At 34.8% G+C, this 22,426-nt stretch overlaps 2 protein-coding genes across 14 annotated transcripts in view; one reads left to right on the top strand and one right to left on the bottom strand.

Moving 5' to 3' along the window:
* Window positions 1-1,384: 1,384 nt before the first annotated feature.
* Window positions 1,385-8,773, bottom strand: LOC135648413 (methyl-CpG-binding domain-containing protein 2-like). 10 transcript variants are annotated; one of them, XM_065166093.1, is made up of 7 exons: window positions 8,450-8,772; window positions 6,228-6,339; window positions 5,309-5,417; window positions 4,672-5,241; window positions 2,958-3,011; window positions 2,625-2,794; window positions 1,385-1,782 (listed from the first exon to the last, which is right to left on the bottom strand). In XM_065166093.1, the coding sequence occupies exons 4-7, from the start codon at window positions 5,223-5,225 to the stop codon at window positions 1,577-1,579; spliced, it is 984 nt and encodes a 327-aa protein (XP_065022165.1). In that variant the 5' UTR covers window positions 5,226-5,241; window positions 5,309-5,417; window positions 6,228-6,339; window positions 8,450-8,772; the 3' UTR covers window positions 1,385-1,576. The 10 variants fall into 10 exon arrangements, with proteins under 10 accessions (XP_065022165.1, XP_065022168.1, XP_065022170.1 ...); XM_065166096.1 differs by having other exon boundaries at window positions 4,672-5,238; XM_065166098.1 differs by having other exon boundaries at window positions 4,672-5,238; window positions 5,313-5,417.
* Window positions 8,774-10,438: 1,665 nt separating this feature from the next.
* Window positions 10,439-22,426, top strand: part of LOC135583461 (nuclear pore complex protein NUP160-like) — a 41,608-nt gene continuing 29,620 nt past the window's right edge. For all 4 annotated transcript variants that reach the window (XR_010501419.1, XM_065168845.1, XM_065168846.1 and 1 more), the window contains exons 1-7: window positions 10,439-10,735; window positions 15,172-15,304; window positions 15,390-15,645; window positions 15,826-15,886; window positions 17,218-17,375; window positions 20,799-20,884; window positions 21,936-22,040. Coding sequence is in view for 3 of the 4 variants with exons in the window: in XM_065168845.1 (XP_065024917.1) it covers window positions 10,512-10,735; window positions 15,172-15,304; window positions 15,390-15,645; window positions 15,826-15,886; window positions 17,218-17,375; window positions 20,799-20,884; window positions 21,936-22,040 (1,023 nt within the window). In the remaining variant the exon portion in view is untranslated. The remainder of the gene's footprint in view (window positions 10,736-15,171; window positions 15,305-15,389; window positions 15,646-15,825; window positions 15,887-17,217; window positions 17,376-20,798; window positions 20,885-21,935; window positions 22,041-22,426) is intronic.

Raw genomic sequence — 22,426 nt, 5'->3', positions numbered from 1 at the left:
AAAAATAAACTATATATTAATGAGACTCAAGATACATCATGATATATTTTAAATTATGCTGGTTTTTGACGAGGATATAAAACCCTTCGGCGTGAGATTTGATAGACTATTATTAACTTTAAAATAGGTATTTTGGATCATATGGTTCGTTAACTTTATATATATATCTCATCGCTAACTTTATATTAGAATTTTAGCAAGCAAGCATGACACTCATCATCCAGTTTCTAATGTACTGCATGCTTTGCTATCCATCATATTATTACAAGGTTTCTGGTAAATGAGTAGAGGAAGGCAACCAAACTAGCAAGAACATTTTTCAAACTGTTAAACAATTCAGGAATTTCTTTCTTCTATTGACCGAATGATTCTCTAAATCTTTCTTTGGCTCTCCTCTGTAATTTTTACATAATGATCAATGAGTATTGCAGAATATATTTTTATATAAAATTAGCAAAGCAATTCTGAATTGTGGACTTCACTCTGTTATTCTTCACTTGCTTGAGAGCATAAAAGAGTCACTATCAGCATCCCTTTTTTTTGATAGTAGAACATTTTCTCTCACTTGTGATCAAAGATAACTTGAGGTATCAAAAAAGAAATGAATGCAAGTGAACACATTGCACCTTGGATAAGATGCATGATGCCTGACTGTTTCTAGTGGTAGCTAATGGTGTGGGATGACTCAGATTAGGTAAACATCAGTAGGAAGACATATGTGCTGCATCATGATTGGAGGAAGTAGTACATTCAAATCCCTGAATTCCTTTGCTACCTCAAATATGGTGGATATCATCTGAATTCAAGAAACTGGAGCTGAAAAGTGGGTGTGCTGGTGGATGATGGCAACAAAAAGAGCTTCCATTCTCTTCTTCTGTGCTATCATTTCAATGGATTAGAATCTAGTAAAGATTTGGCTTTGGGCTGAAGTCACACTTAGTGGCTTCATTCCACAAACTTCTCATTGTAGCTTTGAGTGGTGAGGAAAAGAAAACTTCAAAGGATGAGAGTATTGGGAAGCCTCAAGACATGACACCAAAATAAGATCTCCACTTAAACAACACAGCCAATATTTCTGAGTTGCTTGTGGTGAATCTATTTTAGTGGGAGCTGCAAGTGGGAGAAATTACAATTACAATTTTTGGCCCAGTTTAATCACATTACATGAAAAGTTTGTGCTATGGGTGCACATCCTAAACCAAGTTTAAACCAATTTTGGCTGCAAAGTGGTCCCATGGAGCTTATGGTGAAAAAGAGCCATCACACCATATCCTCATCTACATATTGGAAGAGTCCATGGAATTCATGTATTCTGTAACCATTTATCACCAAGATAATCTTCAGAGACTGACATGATGCAGGTAGAATTAAAAAGAAAAGGTGATTGACTTAATCATAATATCTTCATATATGTTGATGTTGGTGTTCCTGTTCCATCAATTTTGTGCTTCCCATATTAAAGTTTAAGAAAATACACCTCCCTGTTAAAACATTGTCATGTATTGTACAATCCTTCATTCTCCATGACATTAAAGTTAAGAAGAAACCAAAATAGCAACAACATCAGAATAAAGCATCACACCTCAAAAGGATTCCTGGAATGGTCACCATCTTCTAGCTTCATCTTGGGTTGATCATTAACAGAACTACCACACATTTGTTCTGATGAAGGTGTAGCTGCCGTCAGTGTTGGGTCTTCGTTTTGTCGAGGACTTGATGAAGCTGGTCCACCAGTTAAAAGCTCTTTATGTGTAGGAGGAGCTGCCCAAGATAAGGGATTCACTGCAGCATGGACCAGATAATGTAAAGTATGATGACAACCTACCATCTAATATTGGTTACGGCAATCTCAAGAAATCAGAAAATAAGTGAAAAAGAAAAACTCAAGCCAGCAAGATTTTGCATAGAACACAAGAAATAACCAGCTCCTGTTTTTAATCATTTGCAAAATAATCAGAGAAATAGGGAATAATCAGACATGTTCTAGTACAACCCAATGACTAAAAGACTCAGGAGAAATTAGTTGTCCGAAAAGCTTAGCGAATATCTTAATACGAAAAAACAAGAAATGCAGACATGATGAAATTAGCTAAAAACTATAACAAACATTTCTTTCATTTCATTAAGATATGCATACTGCTAGTCACACTGCATGAGCAGTTCAGTTTAGGTTTTGCTAAAACACCTTTGTACATTTATATCAATTTCCTATAATGCCATTGATATGATTTCTACACTGATATTTTTTCAGCCATCAGTGAATAGTCAAAAAAACATTCAAACTTGAGGCCCAAAATCAATGGTATTCTTTTCTTTTCTTTTTTTGAGTCGATACACTAAAGAAGTCACAAGAGACTGATTAAGTCATACGGAACCTCCTTGTTCTGCATATGTAGAATCTATCATCTGCTTTATATATGCAACTTGAAGCAAATCAGTGTCACATTGAGCTGGTCAAAGGCAATTCTCTCTTCCAGCAGATCTCATGGCTTCTCTTGGAGCAACTCAAGAACTAGTCAACTAAATAATATGAAAATGCCACAATAGAGAATTTACATATTCAGTTATCACAGCAGGTAACTTCCAAAGAAATTCTGGAATTTACTTTTGCTATTTTCACTCACCCTCTTCAGGTTCAGTTGGCCTTGGCAGTACTGTATCAGGGTCATTACAAGAATTTGTCAAACGTGCAGGACGTTTTCTGACATAGTTCTCTTGTAGAGGCCTAGGGGACTGAAATGAAAACTGGGAGAGAGTTACCCCTTGTCCGTGCTCTGGGTGTTCAAGCAAATACCTGCAAGGTTCATCGACAAAACAACATAATATGACTAAAATAACCAACATGTTGCACTTCTTTTATCAGATAGCACAACAATAATTATAAACAACCATACTAAGTGGTAAATGCAAGTCTTTCAAAATATCATGTATTTTGTGAGGAAGAACATGGACTATACCTTTGAATCTCGACCATTGACCGCAGTCTTTTCCCAGATGGTGCAGCATAATACCTGAAAAAAGAAAGTTTGGCATCAATGCTGGGAGCACTTTAAAGCTGTAAAAATGCATGAATGGATGCCACTCCAAAGCAGAAAATCAAGACTGTGTGAGCCAATTTGGTTTTAAAATGTCAGATATAAATAAAAAACAAAAAAGGAAACCATGAAAATACCAAACAAAAGGTTATAAGAAAGAGATCTAAGTAAGTTAACACCAAAATTAGGTTGAAGACTTCTCTCTAAATATTAACTATACTTGGGAAGATTTGATGCCAAGAGCCAATCTGATTATGAAATTCTTGCTAAAAAATTATGAGATTTTTTCCAAAATAATTCAAGTAAATGCTTTTCTGGTCTCAATTTATGATTAAAAGTTTAGACGTGACAAAAGGGTCTGAATGGTGTAACATTTAACTCAATATTCAAGTTCATATATCACTCAATAAATACTATTGCAAAGTTTCAAATCAAACACAGAGGTTCGTTGTAGTCCATCATGTTACTTTGGAACTTCCTTGATAAGTCAACATGGTTTTTCTAGATCTTGTTGATCATATGAAAGAATAAACAGCATAAAATTCATTTTCTTTATTTTAACTCTAAATTTATTTTGTTCACCCAAAAGTTAACTGTTCATATTGTTTATTTTATGTTTTAAACCATCACAACTCGATCTTGCTTGGTGGGTTAAACCTCTACCCAGTTTAATCCTCTGTGTTAGAAGAAAACAAATCTCCTGGTACCAAATTCAAAAAAGGAAAAAAAGGAATAAAACACAAATGAAGACACAGAAAGATTTACGTGGTTCACCCAATTTGGGCTACGTCCATGGATCTGCTGCATATCTTCACCATAGGGAAAAAATTACAAGTTTGCAGAAAACACTTGTTACCAGCCTCTCAAACTCTCAGCAACTTCAACCACTACTATACACATACTTCTTGATAGAGCTCATCGCTATTTATAGCATATACACACCAAGGAAGGAAAGAGAAATCACATGTGACCCACTAATATAAACAGCACTGAATACCCCCTAGCCACAAATTAGAGATATGGTTATAACCACTTTTACCAAGTTACAAGGAGTTTTAACACCCATATCAAATGCTACCTTAGGAAAAAAAGCAAAACTTTATGTGATGACTCCTTATCAAACTTTTTTCAACATAATTCCATCTAAATTGATATATTGTCCAAAATTGAATTTCTAGTTGCTTAGTTATTTTCAAAAGATGAATTAGAAAACAATATGCACATGATCAGTCAAGTATTGAGAGAGAATTCCTTTTGTGATAATCCTTTTGTGACTTCCAAAAGGAATTAAGACATGTTAAGCTAGCCCTAGGCAAGATGAAGTCATTGACAAAGGAATATGCACCCTATAAACTAAACATCAAGATCCCTAATCAGACAAGCATTCTGGACGGGATGCATCTTAAAAAGGAACCACTCCCTACTACCTCATTTTCCTTAATTATTCAAATCAACCAGTCCTGGTCTTAACACTATTTTATATCTCTATCATATGGCTATCTATTCAGAACATACGTCATGGAGTTCCACAAAGGCACAAATGTTGTGGTATAAAATAAATAGTCAAAATTTCCATCCTGAGCAGTCTACTTGCGGAGAATAAAAGAAGGGACAACCAGAGAAATCAAAGACATACACATCTGCAAATTTTGTGCCTCCTTCGCCTCTGATCCTAAGCAATCTTTCCCAGCCAGGAGGTGGTTTGGCGATGTTAGGTTTATCAATTGCCCAGAGTCTACTGCCATCCTGCGATATGTCTTCAGGATCTTCACATGAAATATCAAGACGCCACTCACGAGCATGTTCACATATAAAAGGCTCTTCTAATATGTGTTCACGTATTTGTTCATATTTCTCTTTTGTTGGAATGATCCTCCATTTGAAACATAAATCACATTGGACTGTAAATGTCCCAATGGATGGAAAAGTACGGCCAGAAGAAATTGGTGCTAGGAAGTTTCTAGATGTTGAAGTATGATTATCCATGAGATCATTAACTGCATGAGCATCCTGACCGGTACCACTTGTACCAGGGTCATAAAGCACCAAATGATTTGAAGGACTTGCAGTAGAATGATTGTTCACGTCATTTGCATTACCATCAGCAACATCAAATGACCTTTTACGAATATTTTTTGAAGTCTTTGGGGACCCATGACCAACAGGAGCATCTTCCAGATATGTCTGCATTTGACTCAATAACCTGCTGCAAATAAATCTTACTTAAAGATCACTGCGACATAATAAATAAGCCTATGGAATTGGAAGCATACCAACACTTGGTCAAAAAATGAGAATTTTGCACGATTATGGCTCCTATGAATCGCGAGGTCCAGAATTTGGTGTAAGCTTACTTTGGCAATTGCTTGATGGAGAATGGTTCTGGAAAATATAAGGAAGCACAAACTTTATATAATTTAATAATTTCCCAAAAACACATGCTTTCAACACAGACATTACATAGAATAGTATAAAGAAATAATTAAGGTATACGAATATGTCAAAGTAAATGTATTATGCCTTGTGTGGTGTCAACCAATTAATCGAGACATTGTTGGAACTTGGAACAACACTTCTGCAACAAGATATTGAAACATTCTACATTTATTTATTAACATTTTTATTAATATAAGAGTATGACCGGGTATGATTCCCAGCCTTGTTCCTGAATCATTAACTTTCTTCGTTTCACTCAACCACCATGAGCTATACTGTGGTTTTTACCATCCATTGAATTTTTTTTTCTCCGCAGCATCCTCAATTGTTTTCTCTTTGAGAAAATTATGAGTTGATAGCTGATGCATGGAGATTCAAAAGAAATCAACATGTATGAAGTAATATTTCTAGAGCTAAAAAATGGAACTCTTCGTATGATAATAAAGCTCCAATGACAGTATTGGACTACTCATATTCATGTTCTTCATCTGAGCAAGCTACAAGATGTGAACCTAGTTATCCTGTAAACAAGTCCACTAATTTCCTGTTTTTGCCATTCCCCTAATACAGTAAAATATTTGTATAGGATGACACTAACACTAATCTAAAATATGAATACGTTCCAATTCATTTATAAAGAATTATAGTTCACTGCCGCAAATCACATAAAATAATCAGAAACATGGCAGCAAAACTTCATACCATAGACTTAAGAATTGATCTAAAACCTTCCTTTCCAAGTAAAATTAAGCTCACCAGCATACTTATTAAAATACATAAGTAGAGGGAGAAACCACCACCCAGCTTGATCCCTATATAGAAGCTACGAGGCTCTCCGACGCAACATTAAAAACCTTAGTGCAAGGAGCTGAAAAGAACAAAAATCAGAAAAATCTAAGCTGTAGGATATCACAACAAGAGAAAGAAGATCAACAAAGTGGACTGGTCAAAGACAACTAAAGGTTATGGGAGTTTGAGTTCGAAGATGTTTTTCCAAGCTTTTACATAGGTAGAAACTCTTACAGAGGGAACTTGTTTCCAGTTGCAACAGACAAGTGAGGAAGTTCTCTGATTTATTAGTCTCCCAAGATTATTTTGTTTGCCAAAGTAATAATACCTTTTTTTTTATAATGGCTTCTGAAGATTCATATCTACCCTATGAATTTAATTTTGTCTTTGTCAATAATTCCCCAGGAAAGCCAAGATGCTACTCCACAAAAAAGGTGTGCTAGTATAAAGAAAAGTTAGCATAGCATGACTTTCTGATCAATAAAATCAGACTTGTTAGCCTATTATTTGCTCTATCAAGCTGAAGTGTCATTGGACCTTAGCATCCATTCCACACCAGAACAATCTCAACAGTCTGTTGGCAGCATGATTGAATTACATTTTATAAAATATTCAAATAATTAAAGCCTACTTCAAGCCTTACATAGGCTCATGGAGAAGAAAAATAATTATTTATTTTACTCAAGATCCATACCACACTGATTGTTGAACTCTTGCCAATGTCAGCACTACTTTGAGTTAGTCCAACGGATTACGATACTATTAATTCTGGTGCATGTAAGAAATGCAGAAGATTTCTAGTTAACCTTTATTTCATAATATCCAGATGATTTGTTTATCTTTTGTGGTAAGAATGGCATGAGCTCACTGAATTCATATCAAAGTCTCAGCTACCATGAGTACTTTATGAAGCATCATTCCAGGTTTACTAGACACATCAACAATCCTCACAGAAGTTCAATGAAAAAATAAAAGCTATGTTGGAAATTCATGTAAAACAAATTAAACTTATTCAAAGAAAACTACAACACTTAAAAATTACTGCAGGAAGGATTATGCTTCCCTATATGTTAAGCAAGAATCAGTTATATCTGACAAAGGCAAAAATCAGAAGAAATTAAAAAAAATGATTGACAACATAGGTACAACTTCCATATCAATTCAAATCTTAACTAAATCCAATTAGATCCAGCAAAAGTACTCCACAAATTTAGTGTTGTTTTTTAATTAGAAACCAAATAAAGAAAACATCAAATCTTGCTATACATAACAAAATCCAGCTTTAGATCTAAAAATCTTCAGGTATTTATACATATAATTTAGAAACCTTAGCTAACCACCCATAAAAGCAATCCACTACATCTAAGAAAGGCAAGCTGCATATCCAGAGGATCCACAGACAAAAGGCCTGCTACTATAACATTTTCTAATTAATCAAATAAAGACTGGTTGATAAATTATTATCTTCCAAGTCAACCAAGAGTCTTACGTAGCACAGAAACCTTGGCAAATATCATATAGAATCTTGGTCAGTCTATTAGCAGAGCTGTGGAATTTCGTCTACATAGTTCTATTGTACCTGGAGCCTACGTCAATCCTTACAAAATGCTCAATGAGGAAGAAACATTATCACCTTTTTTTTCACTCAAAAACTAGGACACGAATTGACTACTGAGCTTTTGGCAATGTCAACACTAGTTTGACTGCGTCTGACAGATTAGAACACCATAAGTTGTGGTGGATGTCGAAGAACAGAATATCTCTAATTATCCTCCTATCCCATGATACTGACTTGATCTTTTGATATCTTGTAATAGGAATGGCATGAATTGGCCGAATTCACACCAAAGTCACAACTATATAAATATACTCCAAGCATCATTTTCAGGTTTCTCAGAGATATTACCAACCCTTAGAAAACTAATAGACGACTAAGGAAATGTTATAAGTTCCACAAAAACAGGCAAATTTTATTTGCAGCAAACCGCTGAGCGTGGCTCAGAACAAAAAAATTTCGGTACAAAATACTCACTTCTAACTTTCCCATATGTTAAGGAAGCGTCAGTTTCAGCTACAAAGGACAAAAATTGAAATACCAAACCATACGATTTAGATAAGCTTTCAGCTCCCTGTTAGATCCAGCAGGAAAATTCCAATAAATGGGGCTTGCTTCCAAAAAGGAAACTAACCGGAGCCATATCTGCTGATCTTGCATAAAAAGTCCATCTTTAGAATGCAAGAATGAGCACGAAACCGTATATTGCAAAGGCACCTCAGCTGATGTCCCTCGGAAGCAATCCCCGGCGCCGATTTCGAATCAGCGAGCGGCGGCGAATGAATCTATGGAGAAAGGGAGCTGAGAAACCGGGCTGAGATCCGGGTGACCCAGGGATTCGAGGTGAAAGGATGAAGGTAGCAATATATCCCCGCGTCGCGATCTCGCTCGCGGTCCGAGAATTGGAGGCGAAGGGGTCGCGTACCGGGTCGGAGGCTTCGGGTTCCGGGGACAACTCGATCCTTTGTTATTCTTCTGGATGTTTCGTGTTCTCTCCCATGCAGCGTTGTTTGGATCCCAACGGTAGAAACCTGGCTGAACAAAGACGCATCTCATGATTACCCTCATCTACCCGTCTCGTGACTGGTGACACGGATGGGCAAAAGTGTGGGTCCCACCTGGCATGCCCTCCGCGCTTATAAACAGCGACCAAACAATCGGGTGGGAGTCGAGTGCGGGTATCGACGGATTTGATTTCATCCGACATCGTCCGATCTGTGATGTGTCTTTTGACATGATCAGATCGTTTTATCTCTATTATATAATGCATAAAATAGTTTTATTAGTGATTGAAATATATTGTGGCATATGTCGAATCTATTTGTGTCTTTTACCACAACAATAACTCCTAATATCTCAATTTTTTAAAGGTCAGTTGCATAAATCTTCTGTGGTAATTAAATTCTAAAAACAATATCTTTAGTTAAACTAATAGTAATACTTTTTTTAATATCTCACCCTATTTCTCCTCTCCTCATATGATTGAAATATTAACTATTACATATATATATATATATATAGATATATATGTTAATGTAAAAGTACTATATGATTATATCAATTTTTTAGTATTCGGATTGAATAATATCTTAAATAATTGATGCAAAATACTTCAATTTTTTATATCAAAGACACATGACAAATTTTTTTAAGAAAGTAATATGTTTAGTCATTGTTTATTTTTTAGAGTATGAGCTGACGATGACAAATTATGTTGCAAAAATGAGAATTAACTTACATTGTTTTTATTAATTTATCGCTCGTATTTATCGTAAGATTAATTTGTTATCTTACTATTATCGCTCGTATTTATCGGAACTTATTATCGCTCATATTTATCGAAAGATTAATTTATCGTGTCATTCAAGTTCCAATAATACAAGATTGTTACTATTATTTACTTTTTTTAATTATAATATAGATTGTCAAATAAGTAAAAGTTTAAAATTTTCATTGACGTTCTCATCGGTTTGACGTGACATTGATCCATATGTACAGAATCATCTGAGGTAGAAAGTAGTTCCTCTCGAGGAAGTTACCTATACAAAGACCGAAGTAAAAAAAAAAAAAACTTCTAGAATTAATCTTTTTGATACTCAAGTTAATCCCAATATTAATTTTTATTGATCAATATTTTTGATTTTTAGTGCTTCTTATATAAAGTTAAAGATATATTTTTATGTCTAACTTTTGAGAGATAAAATATTCATTTAAAGATTTTACAAAGGTTCGATATTTTCACCTTGGATAATCATACGGAAATAGGTCCGGACCATATCGGTTTGATCAATATGCTAATAATATTTTCTTTCATCACAAGATAATTTTTCACTTGAATAACGTGGGAAGTAGATATTTAACGAACACTATAGAAATTTTTTTACTTTATGAATAAAATATTTATTTATATGTTTTTTTTGAAAATTCAGGATCCATGTATTTTTCTTGTATACATATATATTTATTTTAGGACATGCGAATATGTTTGCTTATGTTTAAAAGCCGTTTAACGGCTACAATAATTTGACTGGGTCAGCGCGGAGGAACCATCGAACCCGGTTCGGGCACAAATCGGTCCACCTTTAAATGTCGAATCAACGACGTTGCGACCACTCTCTCCCCCAACAACATTCCTTCCCTGCCCCGGAAAGCCCCCTCAAAACCCTTCTCACCCCCTAGTATCCTGGCGCTCGGCCATGGCGGCCGTCGCTCGATCCCTCGCCGGCGTGGAAGTTCCCATCCTTGGGAGCGATAAGGCGGAATGGATCGAGGTCACCGTCCCCTCGTCGTCCTTCTCATTCGCGGCCGCCTCGGCTCCCCAGCCGTCTCCTCTGGCCAACAGTGGCGCCGCCTTCGCCCCCAGGGACGCAGCCGGATGTCACGTGATAGAAGGTGTCGATACTAAGTCTTATCTCATCTGGTAACCCTTCTTCCCATTTCCTTCTCTCGACTTCCTCTTCCGCCTACTCCATTTATTTTTAGTCATTACCTTTTGGACATCGTACTTGGCATGTATTTTTTTTTTCTTCTAAAATTTGAAGTAATGAATATAAGGAGGATCGAATGAAGGGATATGTATACTTCGTTAGCATTAACACAAATTAGTAGGTTTGTTCTCTTTAAACCTTGTTGTACTTGTTCTTCGTTAAGTCTGGTTCAATATCTGAACCTAAATGAACTTACCACCTTTAGATGTTCAATTGGTAACGAGAAGGTTAGTGGCGAACATCACCTTCTTCCTCTCAAATCACACACATGGGGATTGTTGTGACTAAATTCAGAAAAAACAAAGCTTATGGAATGACAAGCCATCATCATATTTCACTAACTTGTCCTTCTTTACTGTGGCATGAACAGCAGATTGAATATATATAATTAGCATTACTTTACATGCATGAGTGGTACAATTAAGTGAACTAAAGACATAGGAGAACTTTTAGAAGTAAAAAAAAAAAAGGGTCTAAGAAAGCCATCGACTTCCTTTGCGTTATTTCGCTTGGTCTTGTATCTTATTGCCATCACTTTTCAGTTGGGATCTCTTATTCATGTTGAGTTTGATAATTATATATTTGTTCTCTGGAGTTGCTATCTTGCATATTTCTTAGCTTGAACTCATATTAAGCCATCACTCCATATTGCATCAAAGGTTGACTAAAGATGATATTACTGGTAAAAAAGAAGATGGTTGTTAAAATGGCATTGTTCTTCTTGTGTGTTGTCATCATGTGATCTTCTTGTAAAGATAGATTGAATAAGTCAATATCAGACAAATTCTGCTTTATAAAATTGAAATATTGAGTGTCATTAAACAATTAATTGACTTCTCAGAGAATTAGTATGCTTAAGGCAAAACTATTGAGGTAGATGATAAAGATTCTGGTAACTATAATAAATGGTTGTGCTTATTGAATATCACATATAGCGACAATTTGGAACTGAATGGCAAGCTATTTAATATTGTTTAACTTTTTGTGATATCCAGAATAGAGCATTGTATCACTGGTGTAGGATGATTCAGTTTATTTAGAACTGCTGTGGGAATGTTGACCAAAAATGAATAATGTGGGATGCATTGAGAATGACAAAATGATCCTCAAATTAGTAGACTATGTTTACTTCAAAGAGCTAATGACAAGTCTTCTTTGTAGCTACCTCAAGTAGATAGGTACATATGGTTGTTATTTTGTAGTTCATATTTGCAAAACTAATAATCAACCACCATAGTTTTTGGGGTCTTCTACATGTATCTTTTGTTTAAGTAATATCTGTTGATTGCATGATATTGTATTATAATCAGTTATTAGTATCTCTTTATCATTTTGAACCTAGTCTTTTGCATTATTCTTCTACTTCTTTTTGTACCTTTTGCCTCTTCTGTACAATTGGTATGTTAAAGTAAATCATCTTAAACATTTCTTCTGATTTCTATTCTTAGTTTGTTTTGAATACATTAATTTCTTATTTGACTTTTTTTTAACCTTACACTAACAACAAATTCACATGTTTAATCTTATTGTTCAGATGCTAGTAACTACCCTTTTAAATGTGTATGTGCTCTTACCGGTATATCAAATGAAGTCAACTTCCTTTCTTAAATTCATCACATTTTATTCTTAAGAACCTAATAATAGGCTTTTTTTCCCCAAGTTCAGTGAAAAATGTGATATTATTTCTTCTTTTCTATGTATTTTACCCCAGGTTTGTAATTTTATATAGTATCGGCGTTTCGAGTTTTGCTCGATACGATATGGTACGGGCATACCGAGCGGTATGCTAAGGTGTACCGCTCGATACGTATATATATAATATAAAAAATATAAAAATCAATATATAGAAAAAAAGGAGGCATATGCTGCCTCGGCGATGTCGCCTCCTTTTCTTCTCCTTGTGGTGTTAGATGTTGTCTTCTCCTTATTTGCGGCGTTAGGTGAAGATGTCGAAGGTCGCAAGCGTCTTCGGTCTTCGACGAAGAACGCGGTGAAGGCCGGTGTCTCCGGTCGTCGGCGAAGAACACGACGAAGAAGAAGCCGAGCCGTCGCCTCTTCGTTACCTCTTGGATCGGGATCGTCGAGGGAGGTGGTGTCGGATCGGGAAGCGTCGAGGTTCTCCCGATTCTCCGTCTTCTTCTTCCTCTTTTTCGAGTGCCTTCTTCCTCTTTTCCCTCGACGCTTCTACTTCCTAGGCTGCAGCCTGGCTGATACTGCCCGGTAGCGGGCGGCGACGGTTGAAATCGACCGTTACCGACCAGTTTCGGGCGGTAACGGTCGAAATATCAACCATTACCGCCCGATACAGCCCCGTATCGTCCAATACAGAGCTAGATCAATGGTACTGCCCAGTACGGGCGATATCATTCGGTATTGTAATCCTTGATTTTACCATAGAAAAAAGTTCTTCTTAGTGGTTCTTCTTTGCACAAAAGTGAAGTAACTTCCATAAATTTTTTGTTTTATGTCCATCAAAGTTTTAAATTGACTTATGCTTGATTTTATGATAATTTTAATAACTATCTCCTTTGTTATTTTATGCTGTTACTAAAAATGCATTTTCTCTGTATTTATCCTACATGTTCTTTGTTGCTAAGAATTTGTTTAGTAAATTGGTTAGTTAACTTTGAATCTCTTAAACACATTTGTACATCAATTGGGATAATATCAGACCTCATAGTCTTATCTAAATTTTCTTCTTTGTCTCATTATTTTGTGACTCCAGAATCAGGGTTGCTAACAATACAAAATAAATAACTTGTAGAAAAGATTTTTTAATTTTTCATTATCTCACTGCCTTTTATAAAAGTCATTTGATATTTACCTTTTAATTTACATTTTCCTTCTTGCAAGCTTGTGTGTGTTTCTCTATCTTGTATATATCTCTTACCTTGTTCAAGCTTGTTCCAGAAACTATCATATGCAATATGTTTTGCATCAAGATTTTCCTTTTTAGGTTTTTTTTTTGTTGGCCTAATTTATCTCATATTGATATTGACTTTCTTTAATAAGTTTGTTACATATCTCTTTTAAGTAATTGCCTTTTGGGCTTCCTCAAGCCACTACGAGTCTTCCTCCTGCCGCTACTCTTGAACTTCCCCAAACTCTCCTTTACTAAACTCCCGTTGGTATTGATGCCATATAGTTCCACTGTTTAGTTCTAATGTTGCTGCCTACTTTTCACATCTTCAGTCTGTATGGTTACCCACATATCCCACACCCCATCTATGTTGTTAAGTCATGCTTTCTTCCATTCAACTTTACAATCTTTCCATGGAGTCTGTCTATGCTATTGCTGTGATAAATTCAATTACAAATTTGTCCACTATTCTAGGTGATTGTGTGTTCTTATTTCTTTTAGAATATGTGCTAGCGTTCGTGAGATAAGAAGATATAATAATATTTATAAATTATAATAATATCTTTTATTTTGTTTCTTGCTCTATTGTGGTTTCCACGTAAACACAGATCTATTTTCTTTTCAGATGTTGCCATATAAGTCATCTCCTGTTACAAGTTTTTACCATTTGATGTTTCTTGTTTTATATCTGTAAAACATTTTAAAATACTGTATGAACTTGTCAATGTTCCCATTTGAAGAGCATGACATACAATAACAAGTCGATTCTTCAAAAAGTATATATTAATTGTCCCTTGCTATGATGACCCAAAATTTCAAAATTATTTCCTTGTATTACTTCCAGCTGTATGTTCAGATTGCATGTCTTATCTTAAACATGTCCTACTTGGTCCCATTACATAGAAGTTTATCAACTTGCAGTCAATTCTATAAGATCTTTGTTCTTCAATGAAGTATATATTTGTGAATATGTATATGTTCTTCACATTTTTACTTCCTTCCTGGCCAAGTAGTGCTAGCTTTTATACGATTATGATCTGCTTGTTGTCCAGTTGTCTTAGATTGCCAGTGTCTTAATTATCGCTTTATGCGTCTTGCTTATTACGTATTCTAAATTTTTTAACTCACACTGTTGGTGACAGGTGATGAGAAGGTTCTTTCTTGACAAGCATCTGAAACATGAAAATCTATGCCAGTACCTTTCCCATCTATTACTTTGTGTTTTAGCTTTAAATTTAGCAGAATTTTATTCATTTGGTTCCATAAGGATCTTATGATAAATATCTATGACGAATCAGGATATTATTAGTTGCCTTCATACAGTTCTCCTCTATCCTTTATTTCTCATTCTCGTCTTTAATGTTAACTGTAAAATTAAGCAAATGTCTTTATTTAATGACAATACCTGGTTTCCATACTTCATCTTATCTTCAAATCATATACGAACATTTCCAAGAATGTTCTTCATTGTGTTTTAGATTTAACAACTGCCTTCGACCTTTATTCCAGGAGGCTTCACAAGGATTCTCCCAATATTCTTGAGGTTGTTGAAGTCATTGCCTCCAAGGAATTTCCTCAAACTGGATTGCATCTGGTATTCCAGGATGCACTCTGTCCATCTGCATTTCTGTGCAAGAATGTGGTTAGTTTATTTATAGTTGTGAAAGCATGCAACATGACTAGTTTTTATCTCATGTTTCATGATGTGGCTTATGATGACTTTGCAGATTAATAGTGGTTCAGGGAATGCATACTTGCTCTATGTATTGACTGTATCTGGGGTTGCTTATCTTCTCAGTTTGAGAAGCCCATTTTCTTATATTTCTGGTTCATCCTTTCCTCAAAGGGAGTATGTAGAATTCAATGTTGCACCTCCTACTCAAATCACAGCAATGACAGCAGCAGCAGGATGCTTAGTAACTGGACGACAGGATGGTGTAGTTAGCTGTTTCCAACTTGGAATACTGGATCCTAGTTCACCAGGTTCAGTTCAAATTTTTGTTGTTTATCCGATTGTTGTACATACTTTGATTAGCTTTGCTAAGCTCTTAGCTCTTTTTGTTCTTGCTTGTCTTTTGCTACTTGTATGCTTGTGATTTTGAATAGAATTTTTTTTTGGATCTTTGCATATCCATAGAACTTTTAGTTTGTTGATGATAACAGGTTTTGCCACTGAGCTTCGTGATGATGTTGGAATTGGTCGATTGTGGAATCTCATGTCAAGGTATTTCTCAATAAACATTATTTTGTAAACATATCAAATAAATACTTGTTCATTTTGTTTCATCTGATCTATGGGCTTGGTGACAGGGTGAGGGTTCATTTGCTTGTAATTCTGGATCATGTACATGACTGTTACTTTTAATAAACAGTGAAATAAGAGTAAGAGAGTCACTTTTGCTGGTGAACAAGTTTCTTTTGGTCCCCTTCAGAATTATGATTGTCTTACAAATCTTAAGGTGTTACCACAATTATTTATAGGCATTTGAAGTTAACCTCAAGTTGAAAGAAATTATGGAATCTCCAACCACATTGGTAAACAAGGATTTTGTGGTTTTTCTTTAAAATAACTATCATTAAATAGGCACTTAGGTAGGATTCTTATGGCTAAACTCTGGCAACACAGTCAATTATATTTTCTGGATTTTGCAGTTCCACGAAGCGAAAAGAGTCATCTTTGTGTTTATGATTCAAAAATTTTATATTGAGCTGCTGGCAGAGCCCATATAATGGCATATTATGTGGGAATAAGTTTCATGGTCTGGTTCTTTTAAAAGAAAACTGGACAGTTCAATCCTTTTCAAAGTAAAAAAAAAAAATCCAGACCTCACATCTATAGAATTGAAACGAAAAGAAAAAACCAGACTGAACCGCCTGAAATGGGGTGGTCCGCATCTCGGTTCATGTTAAATAGTTGATATGAACCAAACTAGATGAAATTGAAATCCATGGTCCGCGTCCTGGTTAATGCCCAAACCAATAAGTGGCCCACAAGTAGCAGTCAGGACGAAATTAAGAACTATGCTTGGATGACATAAAGCTGATCACGATTCAGGATTACACATCTTTCCCAGTGCTATGGCAAAATTTTGTCCTCTGGAAGGAAGTTATCAATTAAGTATTTCTAATAATTGTTTTTGCAGTTTCTTTGTTGGGTTCATTTTATGAAGATTAAGATACTTGACTTGACTTATCATGTTTACAATTTTAATTAGTATAAATAAATAAATAAATAAATAAATAAATATATATATATATATATATATATATCCTTTTTTCTTGAACATGTGCTATTAAATGATCATTTAATTTTTGGTTTTTTTACTATGCAATAACTGCTGTACTATATCTGATGACAATATTGGTTGATTGTTTGTCCTTTCTATATAATTGGTTCAGGACAAAAATTACCTGTCTTGAATGTTGAGTTAGTATTATCTGAATGTTGTTTTATGATGTTTTTAGTTATACTGATTTGGTTCTTAAGTACATACTTAAAATTCTTTCTCTCTTTTATGGAAGAGATTGATGCTGAAATTCCACACCATTTTATAGGCAAAAGGCTATTGGGGCTGTGCAAGACATGGTGATATCTGATGTTTGCAAAAGAAAGTGTTTATTTGTAATTCATGCCGATGGTCTCTTGCGTGTTTGGGATCTTGTTAGTCACAACAGGGTTGTCAGTTACAATACTAGCTCACATGAGCTTGAAGGTAATTTCTGTAGTTCCTTGTCATATTGAATATTTGTTCTATTTTCTGTAGGTCCTTAAAGTCAAGGTTTTAAATATCGTACCATACTGATGTACCGAGCTTTGCTCGGTATAATATGGTACGACATACCAAGTCGTACGCTAGGGTGTATCGAGCGGTACGCCTAAAATAGACATAAAACCCTCTGAAAATACCTGAAAAAGAGAAAAAAAGTTAGGATAGGGTTTTTAAGTTAGAAATAAATATACATTTAGTATAGTTTTAACAAAACTAATCTAAATTAGGTAAGAATCAAGGTTATGAATACTATACCTTACCGGTGTACTGATCACCTGTCGGTACAGTACGTACTGAGCTGTACCAAGTATACCGACACACGGTACACTAAGGTGTACCGATGTATTGTCTGTATCAAGCAGTACAGTACGATATTACAAACCATGGTAAGGTGTCACATATCTTTTTCTGGCTTTGAGGAATAGTCTTGTGCAAGGTTCACAATTTTGATCCGTTCTGAATCGTCCTTTTGTTAATATTGAATTATCTATAGAAAAATTATTTGAATTGTTATATTATTTTGTATATAACTTAACTTTAAGATTCAAATAAATTAAGTAATCACATATGTAGATATATCTGATTCTACCACCAAAAGTCCTTCCTCTTAATCCTTCTAAATTTGATTCAATCCACAATTCGTTGCTTTGTTGAGTTTAGGAGAGTGAAAATATGAGAATAAGAGAGAGAATGTGAGAAAAAATGAGTTTGAGAGAGAGTGAGAGTGAAATGAATTGAAATGGGAGGAGGAAAGGGTTTAAAAACTCTTGAGGCCTCCAATGGCCAAATTGACCATTAGAAGACTGTTACGATTCGGTAACGGTCGGCTTCGATCGTTACCGTTTGGTACAGGTCGGTAATGGTCGAAATTTCGACCATTACCGCCCATCACAGCCCCGTATCGCTCGATATGGAGCCAAATACCTGATACCGCCCGGTATTGGGTGGTCCGCGTGCTGGTCTACTGGCGGACCAGCACGTATTGTCTAGTACGGTATTCAAATCATTGCTTAAAGTTATTAGGTGTGAAGTAATGGTCTTGTTCTCTAAAATTAGCGCAGTAAAAATAAAATATTTTGCAAAGTAGATTCTTTTAATGCTTATACAGTATTAAAGATTTCATTATTTTGGAGGATGAAAGTTAGGCCTCTGCAACTAATGCAAAGTGGTGCTCTAGTGTGGTATTTTGTGACAATCAGACAACGATGAGATTTGGGGCCATATGATGTTCAGATATTTGTGAGATATTATCTATAAATAATATGATTAGGTGGTCACTTTTATTGATTTAGAGATACTCATGATATACTTTGACTGTTGTCATGTCCTCTATTGAGATTTTACGGTTCTGTTACATGTTAAGTTTTATCTTATTCTAATTTTTTTGTGGTTAATTCTGGTCATATTCTTCCACTGTGAAATTGAAAGGCCTAATACCATAAGTAATTTTTTTATTGGAGTGTCATCAGGTGTAAATATTTGTGTTTAGGGATGAGGGGTGGATAAGGGGCTGAAGCATGGTCGGCTCAGCTAGGTTCACCATCTCTTGAAATTGAAGAAACAAGGTTATGGTTTATCAGATTATAGCATCCTTTTCCGTTCCAGTTGTAAAGGAAAGTCTAGAGGGACCAGTAAGATAAAACTATTTGTTTATCCCTATATGAATGGAAGTTAGAAAATGCAGCGAGTTATTTTTTGCACACCTCTAATAAAAAAATCTGATATAGGAGTGCAAAAGGTGGAGAATATATATACTTTGGAATTTGGATAAATGATGCAAGTTGCTGTGCTGGCTGAATGCTAGATGTCGGAAGAGGTGAACAAAGACTATGTTTGGGTAGCATTCAAGTCTAAGAAGGATTGATCAGATGCACATATCTCATTGATTTAGTGAGAGAGGATTTCATCTTGATTTAGTGAATTTAGTAGCTACTAATAATTAATATAGACAACAAAGGATTTAAATACTGATTTAGCAATTCTAATGGCCTATAGAGGTCAACAAGATATTACTGATTAGGTCCAAGTTAGAAAAAAAGCTTATTGTTGATCGCCAGTGGTAACAAGATTCTGTTGTGCTTTATTGATTTACTTCTGATCCCATCACATGGAGTTTTATGCAAGGTTTTATGGGCCCGAAAAAAGGAATAAGCAGGTGCAGTTGGTAATTAGATGCCTTGTTGAGTAAGGGTTAATTAGGGATGTTTGCGTGAAAGTTAAAATAACAACATATACCTGAAGCATAATGGAATTTGTAAGGATCATCTTTGTCCGGGCACCTGATTCTCAAGTATTGTAAAAAATCTATGGGACAATATAAATATGATCTTGAAGATATTAAAGCTGATTAAAGTTTTTGGTAGAATCAGCTGATTACAAAAGTAGTAGTGCCGTTGTTTATCATTGTATTGCCTAGTTCGATATCATTTCCTCTTTAAGATGTGATACCAACTGATAGATGAAGTTGGATCTTTGGTTTTGATGGGTAATTAAAAGAATCTTGTTTATTTTATGTTGATGTTTTATAGTATATTCATAACTAACAAGAAGTTGACTTTCAATTCAAATTTGTTTAGAATTAGTTTCTTGATGTCAATTGTCATGTCTTATGTTAAAGTCCATGAAGTTGACTGCTACCACAGATTTTTATTAGAAAGTATTTTCTGATATGCTTGTCTTGAAATTTTTCAAGATGGAATATATATCAAATTATACTTTCATATTAAGTCGTGAAATGTCACATACTGGATGCCACTCGAAATTTGCTTATCATCCCTAACCTTACATTTTTCGTTTGGTCCGAATCTCCATGCGAGTCTTTTTTTAACTCCCATTCATGGCTTCACCCATGCTTAATACTTGTATTTGGATCACGGTTGATTCTATGAACTATGGACTTTTTTTATTATCTTCTTGAAATAGCAATGTTTGTCATCTCTGTTGACTTCTTTCAGTTACTATAGCACTGGTTGACTCAGCTTGTTAGCTACCTTATGAAACTATATTTACTTTTTCAAATTTGATCACTCAGTAACTCTTGAGTCTTGACCTCAATGAGTGTTGTTGCTTGCTTGGGTAAATATTATAATAATGTCAGGGTTCTGGTTATGCTTATTATATAATTTATGCCTGCTATTTCCTTGCATTCTTTGGTAAGTCTGACTATAATAATGAAAGACTCATTGTTGTCTTTGATAAGTTATAATGTTGATTATTTCACTTCTTTTATTTTATTCTAAAGATATTTTCCTTATTTTCTGACTAATTTACCAGAAAGGGCTTTTTTATTTGTCTGAGTTATCAAGTTAACTTGATCAGTCAATCTTTAGACATGATTACTACAAGTCCTTATTTTGTCATAATCAGGAACTAAACCATCCAGGTTGTGGGTCAACGAAGCTAACTATGATGCAAATCTAATTTATTTGGCAATTCTGCATGATGGTGTTCCGGTATGTCCTTGAGCAATATATTCATTTTTTCACCTGTCCTTGTCATCCTTATGTAAATGCTGATAAAAATATATGGTTTTTTTTTTTACAATAAATGGTCTTGCTTCTTGTGTCTCCTAACAGTTGAGTGTTGTGACTTCTTTTGATTTTGTTTTTACTAGTATTTTGCGCTTAGCACATGCTATGCACGACATCATTTAGAAAATTAGATTGGATAGGAAATCCAAAAAGAAACTTGCCATTCTTTATTATTTAACATTTCATGCCTTTCATAATTTAAGGGATATGGTTATTGTTCTAAAATAGAAAAATAAACCGAATTGGATCATTCTTTTACCGGTGAAGTTGCTAATGCCTATTGAGACCTAATGGATAAGTACAAAATATTTATTACCTTTATTTTGATGACAAAGATAAAGCAACGTTACAAAGCCAATAGATAATATGGCATGCTATCATCGAAAAAAATTTAAGTGAACCTGAGAAGCAAAAATAATCAGATTATGTCTTTTTATATCGACAAAGCAGTTTGTTAAAATTGATATGTATAGTAATAGAGATTTGTTGATCTATATCTGAGTCATGTGGATTTAATCCACAGACATCAAAATACATACTTTCTCTTAGAGGTATTTAAATATACTTGACTGAGCTTTATGTAGTACTGTGAAAAACAGTTTTTAAAGAAAGATGTAAAATAGTTTCCTTTTGTTTTGCTGTATCATTATGGTTTCTTGTGGAGCATTTGTTTCTTTTGCTTTGTGGAGTTTTTACTATATTAACAACTTGACATTTATGTACTCCTATATGAGTTTCTTAGCATCATAATTAATAAGACTTCTTGTTGCAGACAAGATTATCTTGTATGGTGCATTTTGGTTGACACAAGGTACATGCAGCTGGTGTGGGTGTTATATCCAGCCCAGCATTATGTTGGCATGCCCATATGCTGCCACAATGTTGGAATATGCACTTCATATTCATGTCTTCTTGATGCAAGTTTATAACAAATTTACTGCATATAATTACTGATGTCCTGTGCATTGTGAAGTTATCAGATATTGAGATGGTTGCTGTGTACCATTTTGGTCTTGGTACTGGAGACAAGCTTCTTTTATCACCACAACCCTCATCACAGAGCATCCATTTAGATGAGGTATATATGTACCTTTTTCAAGGTTTCCTGTATGCAATTTGATTCTATTTATGGTCTACAATGTTGCATCTGATGTCAGCTTAATGGATGTTATTAATGCTGCATCTATGACTAGTGACAGTGGAGTCGCCTGTTTTCATCCCTAATCTCAATAGAAGTGATCTCTATCATTATGGATTAAATTGAAAAACAATTTTATTGTCTAATTGTTGTATATGCAATACAGCCAGGTTTGAAAATGGGAGTATTACATAGTTCCTTTCATGATTGATACCGGTAGTTTCTTTTACCTTTATGAAAATTTGAAGTTGATTCTTGGCACTTATTTAAATGTAATTGGCCATCTATAGATGTAACTATCGAGACTTGTTGTTTTTTATCTGTTG

The sequence above is a fragment of the Musa acuminata genome, chromosome BXJ3-9 (genome assembly GCF_036884655.1).
Source record: "Musa acuminata AAA Group cultivar baxijiao chromosome BXJ3-9, Cavendish_Baxijiao_AAA, whole genome shotgun sequence".
NCBI lineage: Eukaryota > Viridiplantae > Streptophyta > Magnoliopsida > Zingiberales > Musaceae > Musa > Musa acuminata.
Note: the sequence above shows the minus strand (reverse complement) of the source record. Positions and strands in the feature narration are given on the sequence as shown.